Source organism: Epinephelus lanceolatus, chromosome 16 (assembly GCF_041903045.1).
Source record: "Epinephelus lanceolatus isolate andai-2023 chromosome 16, ASM4190304v1, whole genome shotgun sequence".
In the NCBI taxonomy this organism is placed as follows: Eukaryota; Metazoa; Chordata; class Actinopteri; order Perciformes; family Serranidae; genus Epinephelus; species Epinephelus lanceolatus.
In genome coordinates this window covers 6,397,530-6,418,220 of record NC_135749.1, presented here as the reverse complement: position 1 = coordinate 6,418,220, position 20,691 = coordinate 6,397,530, and the positions used below count along the sequence as shown (strand labels likewise).

Genomic DNA, 20,691 nt, shown 5'->3' with positions numbered 1-20,691 from the left:
GTAATAGGCCAGACGTCTAGCCAGCAGGCTCTGAATCATTCCACTTGGCGCTCTGCGCCCCCACAAGAGGGGATAAAGAGTAAAAAATAATCAAAGAATCAGTGAAATTCGTTCTGGAAAGGCACAGCCAGTAGCTCCATCAGCAATATGTGGAGAGATGATATAGGCTGCATAGGAAGAAAAGCGGGACCTTGGGTGCTCCCTTTACCCCGCTTTAGCCCAATGCCTGAGTCAGCTACTGCTCTTTCACCATAAACTGCCACTTTTAATTTCCCCATCCTTCGCCGACTTGGCTGCTTGTCCTGTACCCTCCCCTCCCACCCCCTTCTCTGCAGAATACCTCCGAGTACCTCTGAGTAATTCTCTGTGTCCACTTTCCCCTCAGTCTCTCTGTGGAACACTGCCAGCGTATCCCACCTCCTGCACCCACCTGCTGCCCTCTCCTCCTATACTGTTTTAGGACGAGACATGTTGATTCTGAATCATCTGTTCTGAGCCATCAATCATACCCTCCCCACCCCGCAGGCTTTCTCACCATTACACTTCCATGTCATTAAACAGCACAATGGCAAAGTGCATTTATCCGTAATGACTTCTGATGCATCGATTTTAAAAACGCACCAGTTTTACTGATGGAGTGGCAGAAAGCAACATGCTTGTGGTGACCTCTGACCCCAATCACACTCAGTCTTCCATACAGATATTCCTCTGACATCACAGTTTTTTTTTTCTTTCTTTTTTGACCGAATCAGCCTTTCATTGTAGTGCTCCGTCAAACTTGATCTACATTTATAACCTTCCCTCGTCCTTTTTGCAGACTTTGGAAGCAGTGCTGAACTTCAAGTACTCGGGGGGAGCAGGCAAAGTGGAGGGCTACTACAGGGAGCTGTCTTTGGGTGTCCATGTTGACGTGGAGCCATCTGTGTTCTTCACCAGAGTCAACACCCTCCCTGCAACCAGGTAACACAAAATTAACAACCCAATAACTAGTAGAAATGTTGGCATTGTACATCTCTGCAAACCACAGATATGTTACATTTGCATGTTACTGTGAAGCGGATATGTGCAAACTTTACGGTTCAACAACACTGTGGATAACGTGGTTAGGTTGAGGCACAAAAAACATTTGGACATGGTTAGGAAAAGATGTTTTGGCTTAAAATACCCAGTTTTTGGAGCACAGTCCCTGCTGGAAAGGCAGCGTGTCTCAGTAAAAAAAAAAATCCCTGCTGGAAAAAGAGCCACTTAGTACAATGGAAGTTACAGGTTGCTGTAATCATTCCTTGTTCCCACACTGGCTACCTTTATAGAGTGACTGCTCTGAAGGAATTGCGGTACAAGATCCACAGTTCTTGTCTCAAGCAAAAGGGCATTCCATTGTTCAGCCAAACCCAATATGAGGCTTCAATCGTCTGGGTTAGCCCAATCAAGTGGGTATCTTCAGCCTGGAAGTCATAGTAGATAGGTTTATTGCTGGTGTTTTGTTCCGGCAACAATCCTAATTTTGGAAAATACCCACATCATTTGGCTGAGTCTTTTTATCAAATTGCTAGACTGATCAGTAGACTGATTACAGCAACCTGTAACCCGTTCAATATATAGGCATGTGAGAGTTGTATAAGGAGCGAGTTGAAAAATGTGATGTGAAAATATGATAGAAGTATGTATAAATGCACCAAATCATCTCATGTATTCTGTAGCTAAAAAAATGCAGAAAATGATTTGCTCCATACATCAGCCAATTCAAGATTTTAGAGGCTTTTTAAAAAATTTACAATGTGTTAGGTAGGTTTTTTGCAATGAAACTGTGGTAGAAAGTTAAGAGTTCAAAAATAGTTACTTCTTGTTTTTTGGTGTGATTCATTAAAAATTGAGAACAGCCTGTTCCAGTGAGAATTAAACCGTCACCCTCTGTCATGGTGACTTTTCCTGTCTGTTGTCCATGTGTTTCGTCCGTTCTACAAGTGTGTTTTTCAGATATTTTTTGTCAGTTAATGACTTTATTTTCTGTTTTTAATGACACCGATACAGAACAGTTTACACCTGCTTTTGTGCAGAACATTAGGGACATGCCTTGCACAGTCAAGCAGAATTTCTTGTTGGTAAATGTGAGATGTTCACGTCGCATGTTTGCATTTTCACAACGAAAAATGGGAAGTGAGTTTAGTGATGATGTGCGGCAGACTGCTAGAATTGATAAAACTTGCTGGAAACTATGATTGGTCAAATTGTGGTGATTGGATAAAATTGCAAGATTACACAGAATTTACAGTGATTGGTTGAATGTGCGTTAATTGTTTGTATTGGATTGTAACATCATAACATCCCGGAGGTGCTGGCATATCTGCTGTTGCGGTTTGGTTTTGTTGGACAATTCTGCAACATATTAAAACTTTGTTTCCAGCCTTTCAGCCATCAAAGGATCGGCAATCCTGAAGTTCTTCAAACTTACCACCCGTGGGCTCTGTCAGAAATCTGTTGATGTCACTTCCCTTAAACCTAATTTGATTCATTTTTGCCACTTGAAGACAGTGCAACAAACTTTAAACACAATACTGAGTTATTAGCAGCTTCTAAAGTTGATATCTGGGACATGTTGGCAAACAGCAGACACAGAGTTGCGTTAATTTACTGCACTGTCACAGGAACTACTCCCATCATCCTGGTGACTTGAAACTACCGTAACACAAACTGAGTAATGAACTGAAACAATTGTTGCAAGGTTTGTTCTTTGGGAACCATATTCAGTCAATAAGTCAGTGAAATGGTGCTTATTCATATTTAATGATCCTTGCTCACCAGGGACACTGCAGGTGAACTACTGCTCAGTTTTAGTTGAGTTACTTCTCGTCAAAATGGGTCATCAAAGCAGCTTTTGTCAAACGGTCACAGCACTGGCTTACGTTCTGATCAGTGGTTGTCCCTCTGTGTCTTTAATCTGATGAGCCTTTAACCCTGCCTGTCATGTTTTTTGTGTGTCTGGGCCTTATATTTTTAATCTAAACCCAGCCATTGTTAGATAAGACAGCAATACCACTCAACCTTCACTGAAGTGCCAGAACAGTTAAGTAAAATCTACCTCAAAGCTGCTTTTGTCCCAATAATTGGTGATAAATCTCAATTCTAAAGACTTGTTTTATCTCACATACAATACAATGTGCCTATTTTTTTCTCGTAATTCGGTGAGTATGACTCGGTGAATAGATATCGACCTTCTCTTTAAACCACTGCAGGAACACTCACTATGGCATTGTTGCTATCAAAACCAGAGGACTTGAAATTGTATTTTTCAGCAACAGGCCAGAGAGTGGCAGACTTGAATGGATATTGAGTGGATATTCAGTCTTTTCTCTTGCTCTGACACGCTCTCTATCTCATGGACATACATAACTCTGGATGCCATCACACATCCTCACTCACACACATTCACCGTGTCTCACTTCACTCCACTCTTCAGCTCCCCAACTCCAAGCGAGGGAGACGGATCGTAGCCGAGTAATGGCCACTTGAGGTGAATCATTAGCTGTAATAATATCTGCAGTTTAAGCCATTCATCTTGACTCAGCGCTGATATGCACGCATACATAGAGATGCTGCACTGCCTGATATACCATCAAGCCTGTCATAGCAACCTCACTTCTGCCGCAGCCTTAGCACTCTCTGCCTCATCACAACCACTCTCAAGCAAAACATTTGAAATGTGCTGAAACTGAAGGCCTTGGAAAGGTGTCTTAAGTTAAATACAGCTTTTTTGTATAGCTCAATATCACATTCGGTGAATTTTTTACAGGCCGATATCTTCTTTGCTCAGGATAACCTGTCTAAAAACAAGCCACTAAAAACCTTAGTACTTGAGCAAAATTGGAAAAGTCCAGAGTATTTCCTTGACTGATTTGAGAATATAAAGATAGAAGGTATAAATAAAACTAAAGGGACTGTTCAAAGATACACTATACAAAGTCCCGAAAACAGGCTCATAATATGTCCAATATAACAAACTTAAATTTAAGACTCCATTGTCCTTAAATACTTCAAGCACCCACAACTATCCGTTGTTCTGTTATGTCCCAGAGATGTTAAAATACTGCAACACTGATATTACATATTAGCTTAAATTCATGAACCTAAATGTGTTCAGATAACTTAAACGTTATTATTTCTTAAGCAAGTCTCTTAATACCTGAAAATACACATTAACATGAATCCAACGTATTATTAGTAAGGACAAATTAGCCTATTCATAAAAAAAAATAGAGTACACATCATTAATGACGGACTTAAGTAGGATTTATAGTTGTGCAGCAGACCCTACACCGTAGCCTACGCTATTGTGAGCATGTATACTTGTGCGGTGGTGTGTCTTTGTCACTCTGCAGTTACACCTCCACAACACTAGTTGGCGACGGAGGTTTCTGTGAAGTGCTGTAAAGTTTGGTTGATTCAAAACACATTTAACACACATGAAACATTGCTTGATTGAGACAGTTTCAAACACAAGTACACAAATTGGCTTCACTATAACTCGCAGCATTCACAGACAAACACTTGTTTACAAATACAACATGCTAATGTTATTAGCACAAGCCTATGGCATTTTACATTGTATAAATTAGCCTAGCAGCTAGCGAACTTTTCCTCCTCACATATCAAGCCAGGGCGAACAGCAATATTTAACCAAGGTAACGTTACAATACTTGGCTCCATTACAACTCACAATGTTCACAGACAAAACAACTATACTACAACTATACTATACACGTTTTCCAAACAAATATAACATGCTAACGTTATTAGCACAAGTCTGTGGCATTTCACATTGTATAAATTAGCCTAGCAACGAGCGGAGATTTCCTCTGCTCATATGAAGCCAGGATAAAGCACACACAAGACTTAAAATAGTATTTCTGTGGGGACTTTATTGTCTTCACAATTTATTGTTACTTATCTGTAAAATTAAAGATAAGTGCTGAGGGAAATTATTTCAGCTTACAAAAATAGACAGGAAGTCTGCGTATAAATTCTGCCTCAGTGTAACCTATGAATTCTTGTCCAACCATGTGAGCTAGTTTACGCTAAATCACTATGTGGCACCTGAACATAACGGCGAGGCAAACTATTTAGCTAACAGTTACATACTATTGAAACATATTGGCCGATTAGTTGTATTATTATTTCAAATGTATGGACACTCTTGTGAGCCACAATGGATTGTTTTGTTACTTTTCGGGCAATTGACTCTCAAACACCGTCTACCTCAGGACTTGTTTTGTTTCTTAAACAAAACTAAGTGTTATTAGAAAGGTCTTTTAGAAAGATGTTTATATTCCTTAAAGTAAAGTTATCCAAATGTTTGGTTTTGGATTGAAACTCAGTTATTGCATCAGCACGACTTTCCAAGAATTTTCATTGATAGCGAACCTTGATCTTGCCTGCAGTGATATTTGTACAAATATTGGTCAAAATTAAAAAAATAAATCCCATAAACTCAGACAGTTCTCACATTATGTCTCCAAGGCTTAGATATGAGATGTTAAGATGACTTTAGTACTCAAACTACCATTAGAAACGTCTTAAAATATAATCACCATCCAGTTTTCAATATCTCAGGCTTTGTATACACATTCATACATTATTAGGTAGAATTTTTTCTCTGGAGGGATTGACATTGAAGTCCTGTAACACACTTTACTTGTTAAGATAAGTACTATTGAATTTCTTCTTGGCTGCAAGTTCAAAGAGAATTTGGAAGTGGTTGTATGAAATGGCTCAATAATACAGCAACTTATCTTTTTGATCTGTTTTTGTGTTCCTCTGTCTCTGGTTCCCTCCTTACCTTACAATCATCCACCTCTCTGTCTCTCACTATATAAATAAACATACATTAACCTTTGACAGACATTTTTCTTGTTAGCAGTGTGTGGTTTCCTTGTCTCCTTATTTTTACCCCACACTGCATACATTTTTTGTATCTGCCTTTCCCTCCTGCATTACATTGACAATATATTATGTGGAGAGCATATTGCGACTTGTTTGGGACTCGAAACCCAAAGTCTTAGGACTTGACTTGAGACTTAGTAGTATTGACTTGGAACTTGACTTTGGACAAGAGTTGAGACTTACTCGCAAAACAATGACTTGGTCCCATCTCTATGCCCCTTTCTGCAGCACCATTTTCACTCTCACTTTGTTCAAGTTTTCCTCTGTTACACTTGAATTTTCTATTTCAAATGTATGTAGACAATACTCAGAATAAAGTATTGTTATGGGCAAAGCATTCTCCCATTTCATAACCCAGACAAGTCAGAATTATTGAAAGGCATATCTAACTTTTACATACCTCCATCTTTATCAAATTAAGTTGTGGATGGTACTAATGGAACCATTCCAAACCCTTCCCAGTTTTGGCCCCCCCTCTGTTGGGGCACCTAGCACCCTGTGAACACTGCAGTCTGATTGGTCAGTAGAGGACGGTCACTCTGCTCAGGGCTGAGTTGTGTCTGGTTTTGAGGCAAAAATAACTTCATTCACTGGGCCGACTGCCGGCAACTTTTAAGGTGGAACGTTAACTTGTAATGTTACTCAATGCATGAGTTGATGACGTGAATCCATCAGCACATCTTAAATATTCCACATGACAACTTTGACCATTTGTTTAGTTTTTATATGACATACACTTTTAGTAATGAGTGGATCTTCAAGCGTTTATGTATATTAATTTCGACCGGATTATGTGAAGGTCATATATTCTAATCCTCACTGGTTCCTGTGGGCTACAGCAACACTAAACCCCTGAGCTTGCCTGAGAAGGACTAAATGCACAAACCAGCCATTTTTAAATATCCCATGGAGAGAGACTCTCACTGCAGCCTGTTCTATTTTGAAAATGTCGGTGTGCAGCCTCGTTCTGTGGACGATAAACCAGGTGCAGACTTCCATCTGTGTCACCGCTGATGAGGAAATACAGCGAGTGCTGGACGGAGCAGTGAGTGACAACAACCTCGCCCACATTTAAGAGGACTGCTTGCGGTGGAAACACTAGGGTCTAGGTACCATGTCTGAAGGGTTACTGTTGGTTCCAAAGGTACCATACTGAAAGTGCTTGGTGGAGATGGGGCTAAAGGTAGCCACAAGGGTGTACCACAATCATATCACAGGTTGACCAACCCGTTCCCATTCCCAGTCACTTTGTCACACCCCTCTGCAAACACATTGTAACATGTTGTTAACATTATTAACCGTCTGCGTTAGGTTTGCTATAGACTGTGTAAATAATGGATGTAGCTACCATGACATCACCCATTAGTTTGTGGACTGTTGTTTTAAAGCCTGGAGTTCAGCATTTCAGCTATCGCCATCTTGTTTTTTTTGGAGCTAGAAGTGACCATTTTTGGATGACAGGTTTGAGCTGTGGAGGAGCGAGGGGTGGATCTGACTCATAGACTGTAGCAACACCTCACAGACACCCTGCCCTTAAAAATTTCTAACTTTGGGCCTTAATGAAATGTAAACAGGTGAGTTATAAAAAACAATCCATCCCATGTACAGTTGAGGAAATCAGCTGTAGAGACCAAAACCTTTTGTTGTACGATGTTTATTTCTGCCATAAAGTTGGGCATTTGAACATGGGGTCCTAAGGGGATTTACTCTGTTTTGGAGCCAGCCTCAAGTGGCCATTCAGTGAACTGCAGTTTTTGGCATTTCCGCATTGGCTTCATTTTTAGGCCTCGGAGGTTGCTGCTTGGGTTCAAACAATGAAACTACTTGGAAAGGTTTAGGAAAGATATTATAGTTTTGGTTAAAATAAGTACTTTTGTTATGACTTTTGGTTTCAAACAGGGCAAGAACTATGGTCTCCTTGGTAAAAGTCATGTTTTGTTTGACCCATCCACTTACCCTCCTCCTGCACTATGCAGACTATTTATATTACATTTGTTGTTCTCAGCGTCAAGTTTTGCCACAGATTTGTTTACATTGGAGTTTGCTGAAAGCCTGGTGGTCCCATAGAGACACCAAGGGTGACTTTGCCACCAATATCACGCACTAAGGGACATGACAAAGCCTTGGTATTTGACGACATGAAATGAGAACGGGCTGAAATCTACTGCAGTTGAAAGTGTTTCTCCTATTGCTGTATTTTGAAGAGAATATAAATATGAGAACACGTGGTTCAGCTGATGTAAATAATGTTGTTGTTTTTTTTCATTAAACTGAATGTTCCATGTCTTCAAGGACGCCACTGTCTCCAACACTCCTGATGATTTTTTTTCCCGCTCACAATGCAAAACTGTGCAGAATCTCAAAATATAAGCATACAGTGTGATGTTCACAACTGCACAGAATTGTGTATAGTTATATAGCACCTGCCTGGTTATGTAAGATTTAATCAAGGTAACCAGTGGAATAGATGTGCATAATCAGGCTTTGACGATGTGCATCACTCCAATTAGCGACTGTGTATGGAACACATGCCTCACCTGAAGGGGAAGCCTTTATCCATACCAGCTGTTGTGGATAACAGATGCTGGTAAAATCTGATATTAATCTTTATCCTGCCCTCCTGGCATCACAGCCATAATTAGAATAGAACAGTGCAATTAGACGTGTCTGCTGGTTGAGCAGTGTAAGGTGAAGTAGAAACAGTCAATCAAAACACGAATACTGTGTTGACTGGGAGAGTTTGGGGAAGTTTGTGTGTTTGTCCCTTCACCAGTTAAAGAGACAAAAATAGCAGCTGCTCTGAGTGCTGCGTCGACGTGCTCTGAGCTGGCAGCTGCCATAAAATGTGGTTAATCTTTGTACCAAAATATCAGTGCGCTGCTGGATTGACAGTGACACTTCCTTTACTTTGCTTCTCTTCCAACCGCAGTGCTCTGAAAGTCACTAACATATCCAACAGGTGCAAGCAAAAAAAAAAACCCTCACTCCAGAAAATACAGCTTTCTGACTATGTCCCTCTTTTCCTGCTTGTTTCTCTTTCCATCCATGTGTTACTGTACCATTAGTGCTCAGTGAGACAGAAAATGTCACAGCAAAAGTCATTTGTGTGTCCTCACAAAAAAGGTGGAGCTGGAAGCTTGGCGACGTACAGTAGCACCTACTTGCAGCACTGTACAGTAGTGCAGGAATGAGTGCAAAAGCCCAGAAACAAGTGAGCATTTTCACACTTTGGTTGCCCGGTCTTGAAGTCACTGGGTTTCTTGAATAGGTTTTTGGTTAGATGCATGAAGGTCTGTGGTGAACACAAGCTTAGGAGACTTTCACATTTTGTTCTATGACAAAAATAAGTCAGTAAATACCCCACTCATGAATTTTGAGGCTTTGACGTGTCCTTAAACAGGCTGTTGCTAACAAGTGGCTAAACAAGACTACAGGAGATCATCACGCCGAACACTGCTTTACAACCTCGTCAATGTTGAAGTCATGCGACCGTGGTGTAGTTTGTTTATAGACGAATGTTAGCTTTTACTTTTGGCTATTGCAAGTATGCTTCAGTAATCATCGTCATGATATTATCGTGCTGAACAAAACATGCTGGCCTGAGTACCATAAACTTTCGTTCGCCACAGGCTTAAATTCTGCACTAATTCAAAATCCATCGGAGAAATCCTGTTGGGTTAATGTAATCAGGGCGTTGTTGACTTCCAGGTTCACCTAAAAAAAACAAAACAAAAAACGAATTCCTGTATTTGGCAAGCTTTTTCGACTGGCAAGCTAACCGCGAACATGCTAGCCAGCTGGTAAAATGTTAGCCACACCACCAACTACCAGGCTAGATGGCTTGCTATTGTCTACCTAGCTCGTTCGCTAGCTGGACAGTATGTTATGGCACAGTTTATTCAGCATATGTATACCATCTGGACTGACTGCAGGCTATGCTGTATTTCAGTTGCTGAGCAGTAAACACTCCACCAGCGCAGGGTCATATGTCAAGATGGTTTGCAGTCGGTCAGTGGTGCAAGTTAGCATGTCAGAGGTCACCAGAGCTGAGCTCACTTTCTTCCTACGTTTGCCTCTGCTTTGCTTGTGAGGTCTCTTTTGTTCTTTTATCTCCTTTCTTTTTGCTTTTATACATATTTTTCTTTTTAAGTTTGCCTCCTACCCTTCTCTTCCACTTCTCCTTCTTTTTGTCATATTCCCTCACCTCTCACCATCCCTATCCTATCGTCTCTTCCCTCAGATTACCTCCTCACCTAGCTTCTTGAGCTCTGTTTTTACCTCTGTATCAACTGCACTGAGTCTTGTAATCTGGATGTGAATAGTTCCCCAATATTATTGCACCTGCTGCTGTTCATGGCCGTTTACAGTCACGACTCTAAGGTTACAGCTACATGAATGTGTTCTTGTTCTAAAACATAGCTACTGCTACGTTTATGGCCAGCATCTACAATACTCCAGCAATTTGGAACCCCTTACACGGAGACCTTTGAAAATGCTGCTGACCCTATTTTAGTTTGGAAACTCCGGGGTTGTGTTGTAGTCTGGACTTGTGGAGACAGAGACTTTTGAACATCATGGCGCAGCGTCCCGACTGGGTCTTATCAGTGATGTCGTGTCAAGCCAAAACATTATAGCTAGGCCCACAAACGTTCTGTGATTTCATCTATCTTGTGTAGGTACTCCTTTCCCAGCGCCGTGGCTTCCTCTGGTGGCGGATAATGCTTCGTGTATCACTCTCATATGTCTTTGCAACAACTCTTCATCTGTTCTCCACCACCTTTATTGCCTTATACTGATTTTTTTTCCAATTGATTTATGTATTTTTATCATTCTATTTGATAGGGACGATGCAATTTAACATAGTTCCAATACAGAGTATGAGACTAATGTGGTTTCAGCTCTTGTTCGTATGTGTTACTTTCGGCAACAGTTCCACCTCTTTGTCCGTCCAAACAAAGAAACCTCTGGTCCTACTTTTCGCCATCTTTGTAGTATTTTCTGTAACTAAGCAAAGAACAGTCCTCTTCCTGTTTACATCAGCATGCTCACTTTATGTTGATGATCATGTGATATGGGTTTTAAGGCGTGTTAGTATGGACAGATATTATTTCTGTAAATGTGCTGAAAGTCTCGTGTGTACAGAGATCATTGTCTTTTGAAATTATCACGTACTAGTGTGGATGTAGCTAGTGTGTCCAAGTTTGTGGTGGCTAGCTGGCTTTGGCTACCCACTAATGACTTGAATAATCATGTCCACAAGAGTGTATTGACGAGATATTATGATTAAGATAAAGCCACCTGATTTATTGGATCAGTGTGTGGATTCTTTGTTTAGTCTGTCTCTACCTGCCAGTTAGCTATTGGTAGCTAGCTAGCTCTCTGCGAAGATCAGTGAGGGGATTCATCTGCTTTATCTGCTCTGAAACTGCTAATTCAACTAAATGCCACAACTGTCTTGCATCAAACGTAGTTAGAATTATGAATCATCCAAAAGCTTTAAAGAATTCACATTTCTTTTTCAGCCCTGTCACCCAGCTTCAGATACACCTTTCAACAATACAATATAACAATATAATCCACCGCAACACCACAAACCAAGGCTTAAAAAGGAAACATTTAAAGTTTTGCAGAGACAGTATTTTTTTTGCTTTACCCTGTTCTATCTCATTAACCTCTGTCTTGCTGTTTGTTTTGCTCTCTCACTGTCTGCTTCAGACTTTTCACTATTTCTTTAAATTCTCTCTCCTTTCTCTGTCACGCCGTTTCTCAGATCCTCTGTTCGTCCTTTTTCATCTCAATCTTTGTCCCTGTCTGCCTCCCTCCTATTGTGTCTCGTGACATCTTTCATTACTTCCCTCCATGTGTCTCTCTGCGTCTCCCCTACCCTCCTTTGTTGCTCTCTCTGTCCCAGTATACATTTTTACACCTCCTTTTGGCTGTGGTATCACTTTCCTGCCATATCCAGCCCAGACCTGACTTCCTCCACTCGTGCTTTCTCGCTTATGGCCATATGTACGGCGACAGATCTGTGAAGTGACAGAGAGCTGGGATGTGTGAAATACGCAGTGATCCACAGTTAACGGGAACCTGTTAACCTTGGTGTTGCACTGGAAAAATGCATTGCTCCACTGGGAGAAATGAACTGATCCTCTGATGTGTTTTTATGAAAGTGCATCCTGCGTGTCGTCATGTGAGTAATTCAAACAGTTTGCAGCTCCTATATGAAGGAGAGCCTCCGCTGTTCTGCTGCCTTCAGCTAACAGATGTCAGTGCAGACAGTTTTTATTAGAGTTACTTTCCACGCTGAGGACCTCAGTGGGTAGAGCAGGCACCTCATGTACAAAGGCACTGTCCTTGCCACAGCTGCTGCAGGTTTGACTCCAGCTCGTGGCCCTTTGCTGCATGTTATCCCATATCTCTGTCCCTTTCACGCTTGGTCTGTCCTATCAAATAAAGGAATAAAAAGCCAAATAATAATCTTAAAACACGAATTACTCTCTATGGAAGACATAGGCCTCATAAAAACTGTTGAAGATCTAATGTTGTTTTTGAATCTTTAATTTCTAAATGCACTACAAATATAATTTCATTCACAGTTCCAGGGTGGAAGCAGACATCTCAGACTGATATCTCAAACCGAAGCAGATAAAACAAATATCTCTGCATTGTTAAAGGTGTTAAAGGAGAAAGTATGTTTTAGGTAAACTGGCCTTTTAGTGAATGGCTTTATTTGATTTAACTTTATTGTTTGGCATGCTGCACAGAGGCATAGGCATCACTGAAATAAAACCCTGGCTGCAGACCAACCTCCTCAAAACTTAACTGTGACAAATCAGAAGTCATCATTGGTCCCAAATCTCTTATCAAATCCATTGATGGCTCCACCGTGTGTTCCTCCCCCATGTCTGTAATCTTGGTGTCATCTTTGATCAAACCCTCTCCTTTGACCAACACATCATCAAAACAGCCTTCTTCCATCTCAGAAACATCGTCCACCTCCGTCACTCTCTCTCCTTTTCAGCTGCAGAGACTCTCATCCACCCATTCGTCACTTCCAGACTGGACTACTGCAACAGTCTCCTCATAAACTACAGTATATTTAGAACTCAGCAGTTTGTCTTCTCACACACTCTCGCACCCATGACCACATTACCCCCGTCCTTCATAACCTCCATTGGCTCCCGATCCCCCAGTATATCTTCTTCAAACTTCTCATCATCACTTACAAAGCGCTCCATGACCTGGCTTCCCCCTACCTGTCTGAGCTCCTCCACTGGTACACTCCCTCCCGCACTCCTATGTGGATTTTATACTTCTGTGTTGAATCAATGCCATAGCTACAGCGTAGGCTCTGCGTCGACATGGAGCCTTAGCCTTAATCTGACGTGCACCGCCTCAGGAATGTAACTACACATAGCAGCGACGCTGACCTACTGTCTCCTCTTCTAAGCTGAAACCATTTCCCTCAGTGGAAACAAAGGTTTTATTTACTTTAATTTCACAGATAAGAAACAATAAATTGTGAAGACAATAAAGCCTCCGCTAAAATAGCATTTTAAGTCTTGTGTGTGATTTATCCTGGCTTCATATGAGTAGAGAAAATCTCCACTCAGTGCTAGGCTAATTTACAGAATGTAAAATGCCATAGGCTTGTGCTAATAATATTAGCATGTTGTATTTGTTTGGAAAGCGTGTTTATTATAAGACAGTTGTTTTGTCAGCGAACCTTGTGAGTTGTACTGTTACCTTTGTTAAATGTTGCTGTTGTTCCTGGTTTTATATGAGTAGAGGAAAAGATCGCTAGCTGCTAGGCTAATTTATACAATGTAAAATGCCATAGGCTTGTGCGAATAATGTTAGCATGTTGTATTTGTGGGAAAAATGTGTCCAGATAAAGACAAGTGTTTGTCTGTGAATGCTGCGAGTTATAGTGAAGCTGATTTGTGTACTTGTGTTTGACACTGTCTCTATTGAGCCATGTTTAATGTGTGTTTTGAATCAACTAAACTTTACAGCACTTCACAGAAACCCCGCTGCCAACTAGTGTTTTGGAGGTGTAACTGCAGAGTGACACAGACACACCACAGCACAAGTATAGATGCTCACAACGGCACAGGCTATGGCATACGGTCTGCCGCACAAGTATAAATCCCACTTTAGGTCTGCTGATGCCAACCTCTTGACCCCCCCAACCACTAGGACCAAACACCCCACCTGGGGGCACAGGGCCTTTGCCATTGCTGCTCCCACCCTCTGAGACTCACTCTCTAAAGACATCAGAGACTCCCCTTTACTCTCTACCTTCAAGAAAACCCTCAAAACACACCTTTTCCAAACTGCCTACAACCTCTGAATTCAGCGTACTTTTATTTTTTATTTTTTTTGCTGTTGTTGTTCTCTGTAAAGCGTCTTTGAGTATCCTTAAAAGTGCTTTATAAATCCAATGTATTATTGTTATTATAGTGACAACTCAGCAATTAGTTTTTGGCTACTTTTCAGTTGTTATTAAATGTTTAAACGTGGACATAAAGTCAGCCGTCCCTTATTGCCTGCCGTAGATAAAAATAGCCCACCATTGGCAGTTCTCTAAATCCAACCAGGGTAATTAAGGCCATCACATTCTGTGTGTAGGGAATATGTCACGTTTTTGTGCCAGAGTGGGGCTGCGAAATCAGCACTTATTGATCCCAGATTGCAGAACCGACTGAAGCGTGGGCCTGGCTCCATTGATCTTTGCGTTTTTGCCTCCTCCCACGGCGTGTGCCATTTTTACCACCCACTTCCTCGCAGCAACAGTATCCCCGGTCCCAGACTAATGCCCAGTAAGTGTCAGAGTCGATTGGCTCTGTGTTGTTGATGTAGGAACAAAGATGATCAGACTGTTGCCCTGGTCTGTTTTGTATTGATGTCTTTTTGTCATCTTGGCGTAGTAATGTGTGGCGCCAGGATTAGAGAGTTACTCTACTGCAACAGTGTTCTTTTCGGATCAATAACAGAAAAAATGCTGACCTCATGGTTCATTTGTTGGTGCGGTAGTGCTCTTAGAAATACACAGTGGCATTCATTAACTTGCTTTTTCTCCCCGTTTGGCACACCACCAGCTGTACCTGAAATGATCTGTAGAAAAGGTCATCTTCTGTGTTCATCACCGTCTCCTTAGAATTCATTTTCACCTCATAATTTACACACTGTGGTGATGATGAATAATCCCTACTTCACACACTTACAGTCACACGCAGCCACAGTTGCTTCATTAAATGTACATGAGGCAGATGTATTGATATTTCATTGATGGATGATTTGCTTTATACATTATGAGCAAAGAAGACAGGTTCGATATGTGTTCACTTTGAAACACGGGGGATCACTTTGTTCCCTCTCCGTCTCACTCGACTCTTAAGGAGGAATTTAAAAATTCACAGACTGAAATGGAGACAAGTAGTTTGAAACCCTATTGGCAGTTGTGAATTATTTATTTGGCTTAGATCTCGGTGCCCTGCGTAGTAGCTCAGCAGAATACTTATCAAAATGATTCAGTTATGATTCAGTTTCCTCTGGTTCAAAAACATAATCCTCAGCTTTTGTCAACACACATTCTGTTAAAGTTTCAGCTACAGATCCTGAATGGAGTGTCTGTCACTGTTCAGCGTCATTTCAGGCTCATGCTGTGGTCTGTTAACTCTTATCAAAAGGTGCAAATCCACATCGTCTGGGCCTGTATCCCTGCCTCTTTTCCTTCACTCTATCTTGGGTACTTAGTGCATGAGCAGTGAGCCTGTGTTTCTTAACTGGGTGGTCTGATTGATCACCTCAGCTAAACGGCCCGGCCTATAAATCAGTACCTCGCCCCACTCAGCGCGTTAATCACGTCCACCAACAAAGACAACGAGACAATTAAAGAAACATGGGTAGGCCTTAAAAAATATGCTCCGTTAATTGCCACAGCAGTTTATTAGGGACTTGGGCAAGATCAACTTAAGCTTCCATTAACCCTGAGATTTAAGAAGCGAGCAGGGAGGGAGGGGGGCTTAGAGTGACATGAAGGGCAGATGTGGTGATGGGCAGCACTCAGTTTGTACAAGTTTGATTCCACTTACTGTGAAAGATGGCAATCTAAAAATACAGCATTGGCTCGGGTTTGAGACATGAGGTATTTCCTCAGAAATGATTTTTTTTCTGGGGGATGTATTATACATCAATACAATTGTACGAAAGCCCTGAGAGGCAAGGTGGGGAAAGAAATGCTGGCGATGTCGGCCAAAACATAAGTTTATCTCCTACGTAGGAGCTATTATCTCCTTAGTATGACAAATGCAAATATCACAAATGCAGCATAAGCAAACGGTTTACCTTATCAAAAACTTAATAATAAATAATTGTCAAAACTTGATCTCACTTACCATCACTTTATTTAATTTATGAATGTGTCTATATAGTTATGATATGTAATCAGTATATCCAAAATCTCAAGTATATTATGTGGAAAATTAATTACTTAGTTCAATGGTGCGTAATCCGGGCAGGAAGTAAGGCCCAAGAGGCAAGGAGTTGTATTTAGTCCCTTAATCATTAAATATAGTGTGTAACATGAATCATCAGTTGGAGTGTCATCCCCTATTTCCTTTAAAAGCCACCTGGCACTCTGCTGTTTACACGGCTGTTTCGGCAAATTGGTGAAGCAAGCTGTGCAGTAATGTCTCTGTGGCAAATATTGTGGAACGTTTAGGCAGCAAAACATGAAACCATAAGTAGAGGAAACAGAACTAAACTTGTTTCTGAAATATACATTGAAGTTACGCTGGTCCTTGTGTGTAAATGCGCACAGCATCTCTGTTAATGGGGAGTCTCACTGCATTTAAGCAGCTCTACTCTGGTCTCTGCTATGTTCACATTTTAGAGAATGTTATTAATGTTTTTCTAATTAATGATGTATTATTAAATAACCTGCAACCCATCCGCACGTCTCCTGTGTGTGTAACATGCAGAGTGTATGCCCGTTGAGAACCCTCCTGTGTAGGCGCATCTTAAACCCCTTTCCTACCAATATTGAGCACTACTTGGGCAGAGATGGTGATAATGGTGCATCACTGCATTTTGAGTGACTAAAACTATTGCATTCACCTGGGTATTGTGTTTCCATCAGTGCCGATTGGAGCCGATAAATACCCACGACTACTGCAGAGTCATTTAAACCAGGTGTGAACGCCGATTGTAACCTTTCCCATTACATTAAAAGCCAGATGTTAACTGGTGTTAGCAGGTTTGTTTCTGCAGAGGTAAAGAGGCTTTACTATTTGAATAATGTGCCCTTTAAATAGCACAAAAAATACTGAGTCATTTTGACTTAGACCAGGTTTATGTTGCTTAATGGTGCATTCGCTTGTGATCTGATCCCTCAAAGTCAAAATGCACCAACAATGCGCCTGACCACACCTCAGGGGTCAGGGTCAAAAATAGGGCCTCTGTTTATGTGGAGCTTTGTCACATTCCTCCTGTGCAGCGACAGAAACTATTAATGTAACAGCTCACTGGCTGTACTGGACAGTCTGTTCTCTGTTTCTGAGATGTCCATTCCTTTCATCTGTCATTACCAGGGAAAAAAAACACCTACTACTTAAAATTAACTCTTTGAAAATCCAGTATCATCTCTCCTGTCTTGATCTAAATCACAAATTGGCCCTCTTATGATCTGCATGAGAAAAGCAGGCCTCAGGATGATGTGGAGATGGACTGCTCCAGCCGGGTCTGTGGGCCTGATGAAAGCGCCGCCACCTTTGATGTTACGACAAGGACTGATGAGTGCTTCACACCGTGTCTTCTCTTGATCTCGTGCATTTGCTGTGTGCGTGTATGTGGCCGTGTATTTTTAGAAAGCAATCATAACCTCATGCATAAAGTATAAACTCACATACACATAAACAAGTCATTATGCTTAGGTTATATAGGCGACACAGTCACTTACAGGACACTTTTTGTTATGCATTTGTGTATAATCTATATAAATGGTGCATGGGGATGAGCACCAGTACAAACAGATACCCTTTTTATAATTTAGTTTTTGAGTAAGCCGAGAGATTTTGGCTCAACACTCAGCTCTTGTGTCTTTGTCTGTCCACAGCACCCGCCAGTGTCATCTGCTGCTCGATATCTTCAACCCAACGGAGCATGAGCTCACCGTCAGCGCCAAGAACAACCAGGACCTGGTTCTCCATGCCAGCGAGTGCCAGAGGTGAGTGGAAGGTTTCTCTGTCTACATACAAATAGATGCAGTCTTACCATGGCCCATGTGTCGACGTCTCAAAGCAAAGTGTCTTCCAGCTCTTAAGTTTATTTTCTCCCAGTGTTTCTAATGATAACAAAAATGAAGACTTTCAAGCAAGATACTTTACTGCAAGATACTGCTCAATGCAAACTGTAAGTTTCTGTATTGACATCCTACCTTCCAGGCACCCAACATGTGAAACAGGGCAAATGTTGTTCAGACTTTACCTCAAAAACGTCTTCTTTGTCTTTGTCTATTTTGCTTGTTTATGGGAATTCATGCATATTGCCGAAAGGATCAGGAAAGTTGCAGATCAGAAGTATTTATGATAGCTTGGGACTTTATTTAGGGAATAAAGGCTAGCTGTTCAAATCGTAGCCAAACCATAGTACCACAGCAAATCCACTGAAAGACAAATCTCTCCATGGATATTGTTCAGAATACTAACTATGGCAGCCCCCTGGAAGATGGAGGTAGGAATCATCAGACGCACAAAACTCAAGTTGCTCTTTTTAATTTATCAGCATTGTGCAGTGTACTTCTGGATATGTTCTGGTCCCCAGATTTAGCTGCTCAGTAACGGCTCCTTGCTTTCATGCTGCTCTTCGTTGAAGGCAGCTGTGTATACTGAGGCGACTGCCAGGTGTAAGAGAGGCATTGACCGGTCAGGCTCCGTAATAGTTTTATCTTCTGCTGTCTGCTCAGAAATGGTGAATTTACACCTCATAGCAACTTAATACGACACAGTCTCTGGCTTTTGTTTGATACTTAGTGTCAGCAAAAATGATGTTGTACATTTCTGATTTATCATTGCCGCAATTAGCTTGTCTACTACATTACATAAATGTCAGTGTCACACTAGACGTCCTGTTGAACCCGTTAAAATGTCTATACAGGAAAACAGGAAACTGTCTATAAGGAAAAAAGTAAAAAAGTTGAGTATTTGTAATGAAGACCAAAATGTAATTTGACTGACATAAATCTGAGTCAGGCACAGCCCTAATACTAACTAAAACCCCGTTTCCACCAAGCACTTTCAGTATGGTACCTTTGGAACCAACAGTAACCCTTCAGACATGGTACCTAGACCCTAGTGTTTCCATTGCAAACAGTCCTCTTAAATGTGGGTGGGGTTGTTGTCACTCACTGCTCCGTCCAGCACTCGCTGTATTTCCTCATCAGCGGTGACACAGATGGAAGTCTGCACCTGGTTTATCGTCCACAGAATGAGGCTGCATGCCGACATTTTCAGAACAAAATAGAACAGGCTGCAGTGAGAGTCTCTCTCCATGGGATATTTAAAAAAAGCAGCTTTGTGCATTTAGTCCTTCTCAGGCAAGCTCAGGGGTTTAGTGTTGCTGTAGCCCACAGGAAGTGAGGATTAGAATATACGACCTTTACATACCTGTCGAAATTAATATATATAAAAGGTTGAAGATCCACTCATTACTAAAAGTGTCTGTCTTATAAAAACTAAAGTGATGGTCAAAGTTGTCACAGTGAAATTTAAGGTGTGCTGATGGATTCACGTCATCAACTCATGCATTGAGTAACATTACAAGTTAACGTTCCACCTTAAAAGTCACCGGCAGTCGGCCCAGTGAATGAAGTTATTGTTTCTCAGACTCCAGCTGCTGTGAGAGGCAGCAAAACATCCTTTCATTTTATAGTTACAGTTTACTAATAAAACTCTCCACAGTATGAACAGTGGTTACATGAGCCTCAAAACCAGACACAACTCAGCCCTGAGCAGAGTGACCGTCCTCTACTGACCAATCAGACTGCAGTGTTCACAGCTCCACCTTTTAGTACCACATCTGTGTGCTAGGTACCCCAACAGAGGGGGGACCAAACATGGGGACGGTACAGAACGGTTCCATTGGTACCATCCACAACTTTTCACTGTGGAAACTGGAAAAAAGTGAATTGAACTGAACCCAACTGCTCAGTGGAAACGGGGCTAAACTGATGCTTAACATTTTGAATTTTAAGTTAGGCCTTCTCTAGGCCAATATGCAGCTTTATCATGTATGGAAATCTAAATATCACACAAGACTTTGTATCAACAAATGTTAAATATTAAATCAGGATCGGAGGTAAAAAATCATGATCATAACATCTCTTGAGTTGTAGCATCTCCACTTATAACTCTTCGTAACAAATTCATCCCAGCACTGAAATTGCAGATTTTTAAGCATCATATTTATTATTAAAGTGAATGCAAACTTTGTTTATATCAGACTGTGTGAGTGTGACAGTATGCATGCTATAAAAGCAACATAATATATCAGTCTATATGTTATTTTAAATCTGGAAAGTTGAAAATTAGACCGCTATAGCCCCGAACGTCTTTCATGAAAGATTTCTCTTACTGTGGATTTAGTTTAAGTTTCTCTGAAAGTCTAATTGCTTCCTCACAGAGTCTTCGTCTTTGCCATGAATAAAAAAATCTGGGGAAACCTAAATTTGTAAAGGGCAAAGAACAAGATTTG

The 20,691-nt window shown here is 41.1% G+C and overlaps 1 protein-coding gene across 2 annotated transcripts in view; it reads left to right on the top strand.

Moving 5' to 3' along the window:
- The window catches only part of trappc9 (trafficking protein particle complex subunit 9), a 323,945-nt gene that overhangs the window by 158,816 nt on the left and 144,438 nt on the right, over positions 1 to 20,691 (top strand). For both annotated transcript variants that reach the window (XM_033637215.2, XM_033637214.2), the window contains 2 exons: positions 818 to 960; positions 18,056 to 18,166. In XM_033637215.2, the coding sequence (XP_033493106.1) occupies positions 818 to 960; positions 18,056 to 18,166 (254 nt within the window). The remainder of the gene's footprint in view (positions 1 to 817; positions 961 to 18,055; positions 18,167 to 20,691) is intronic.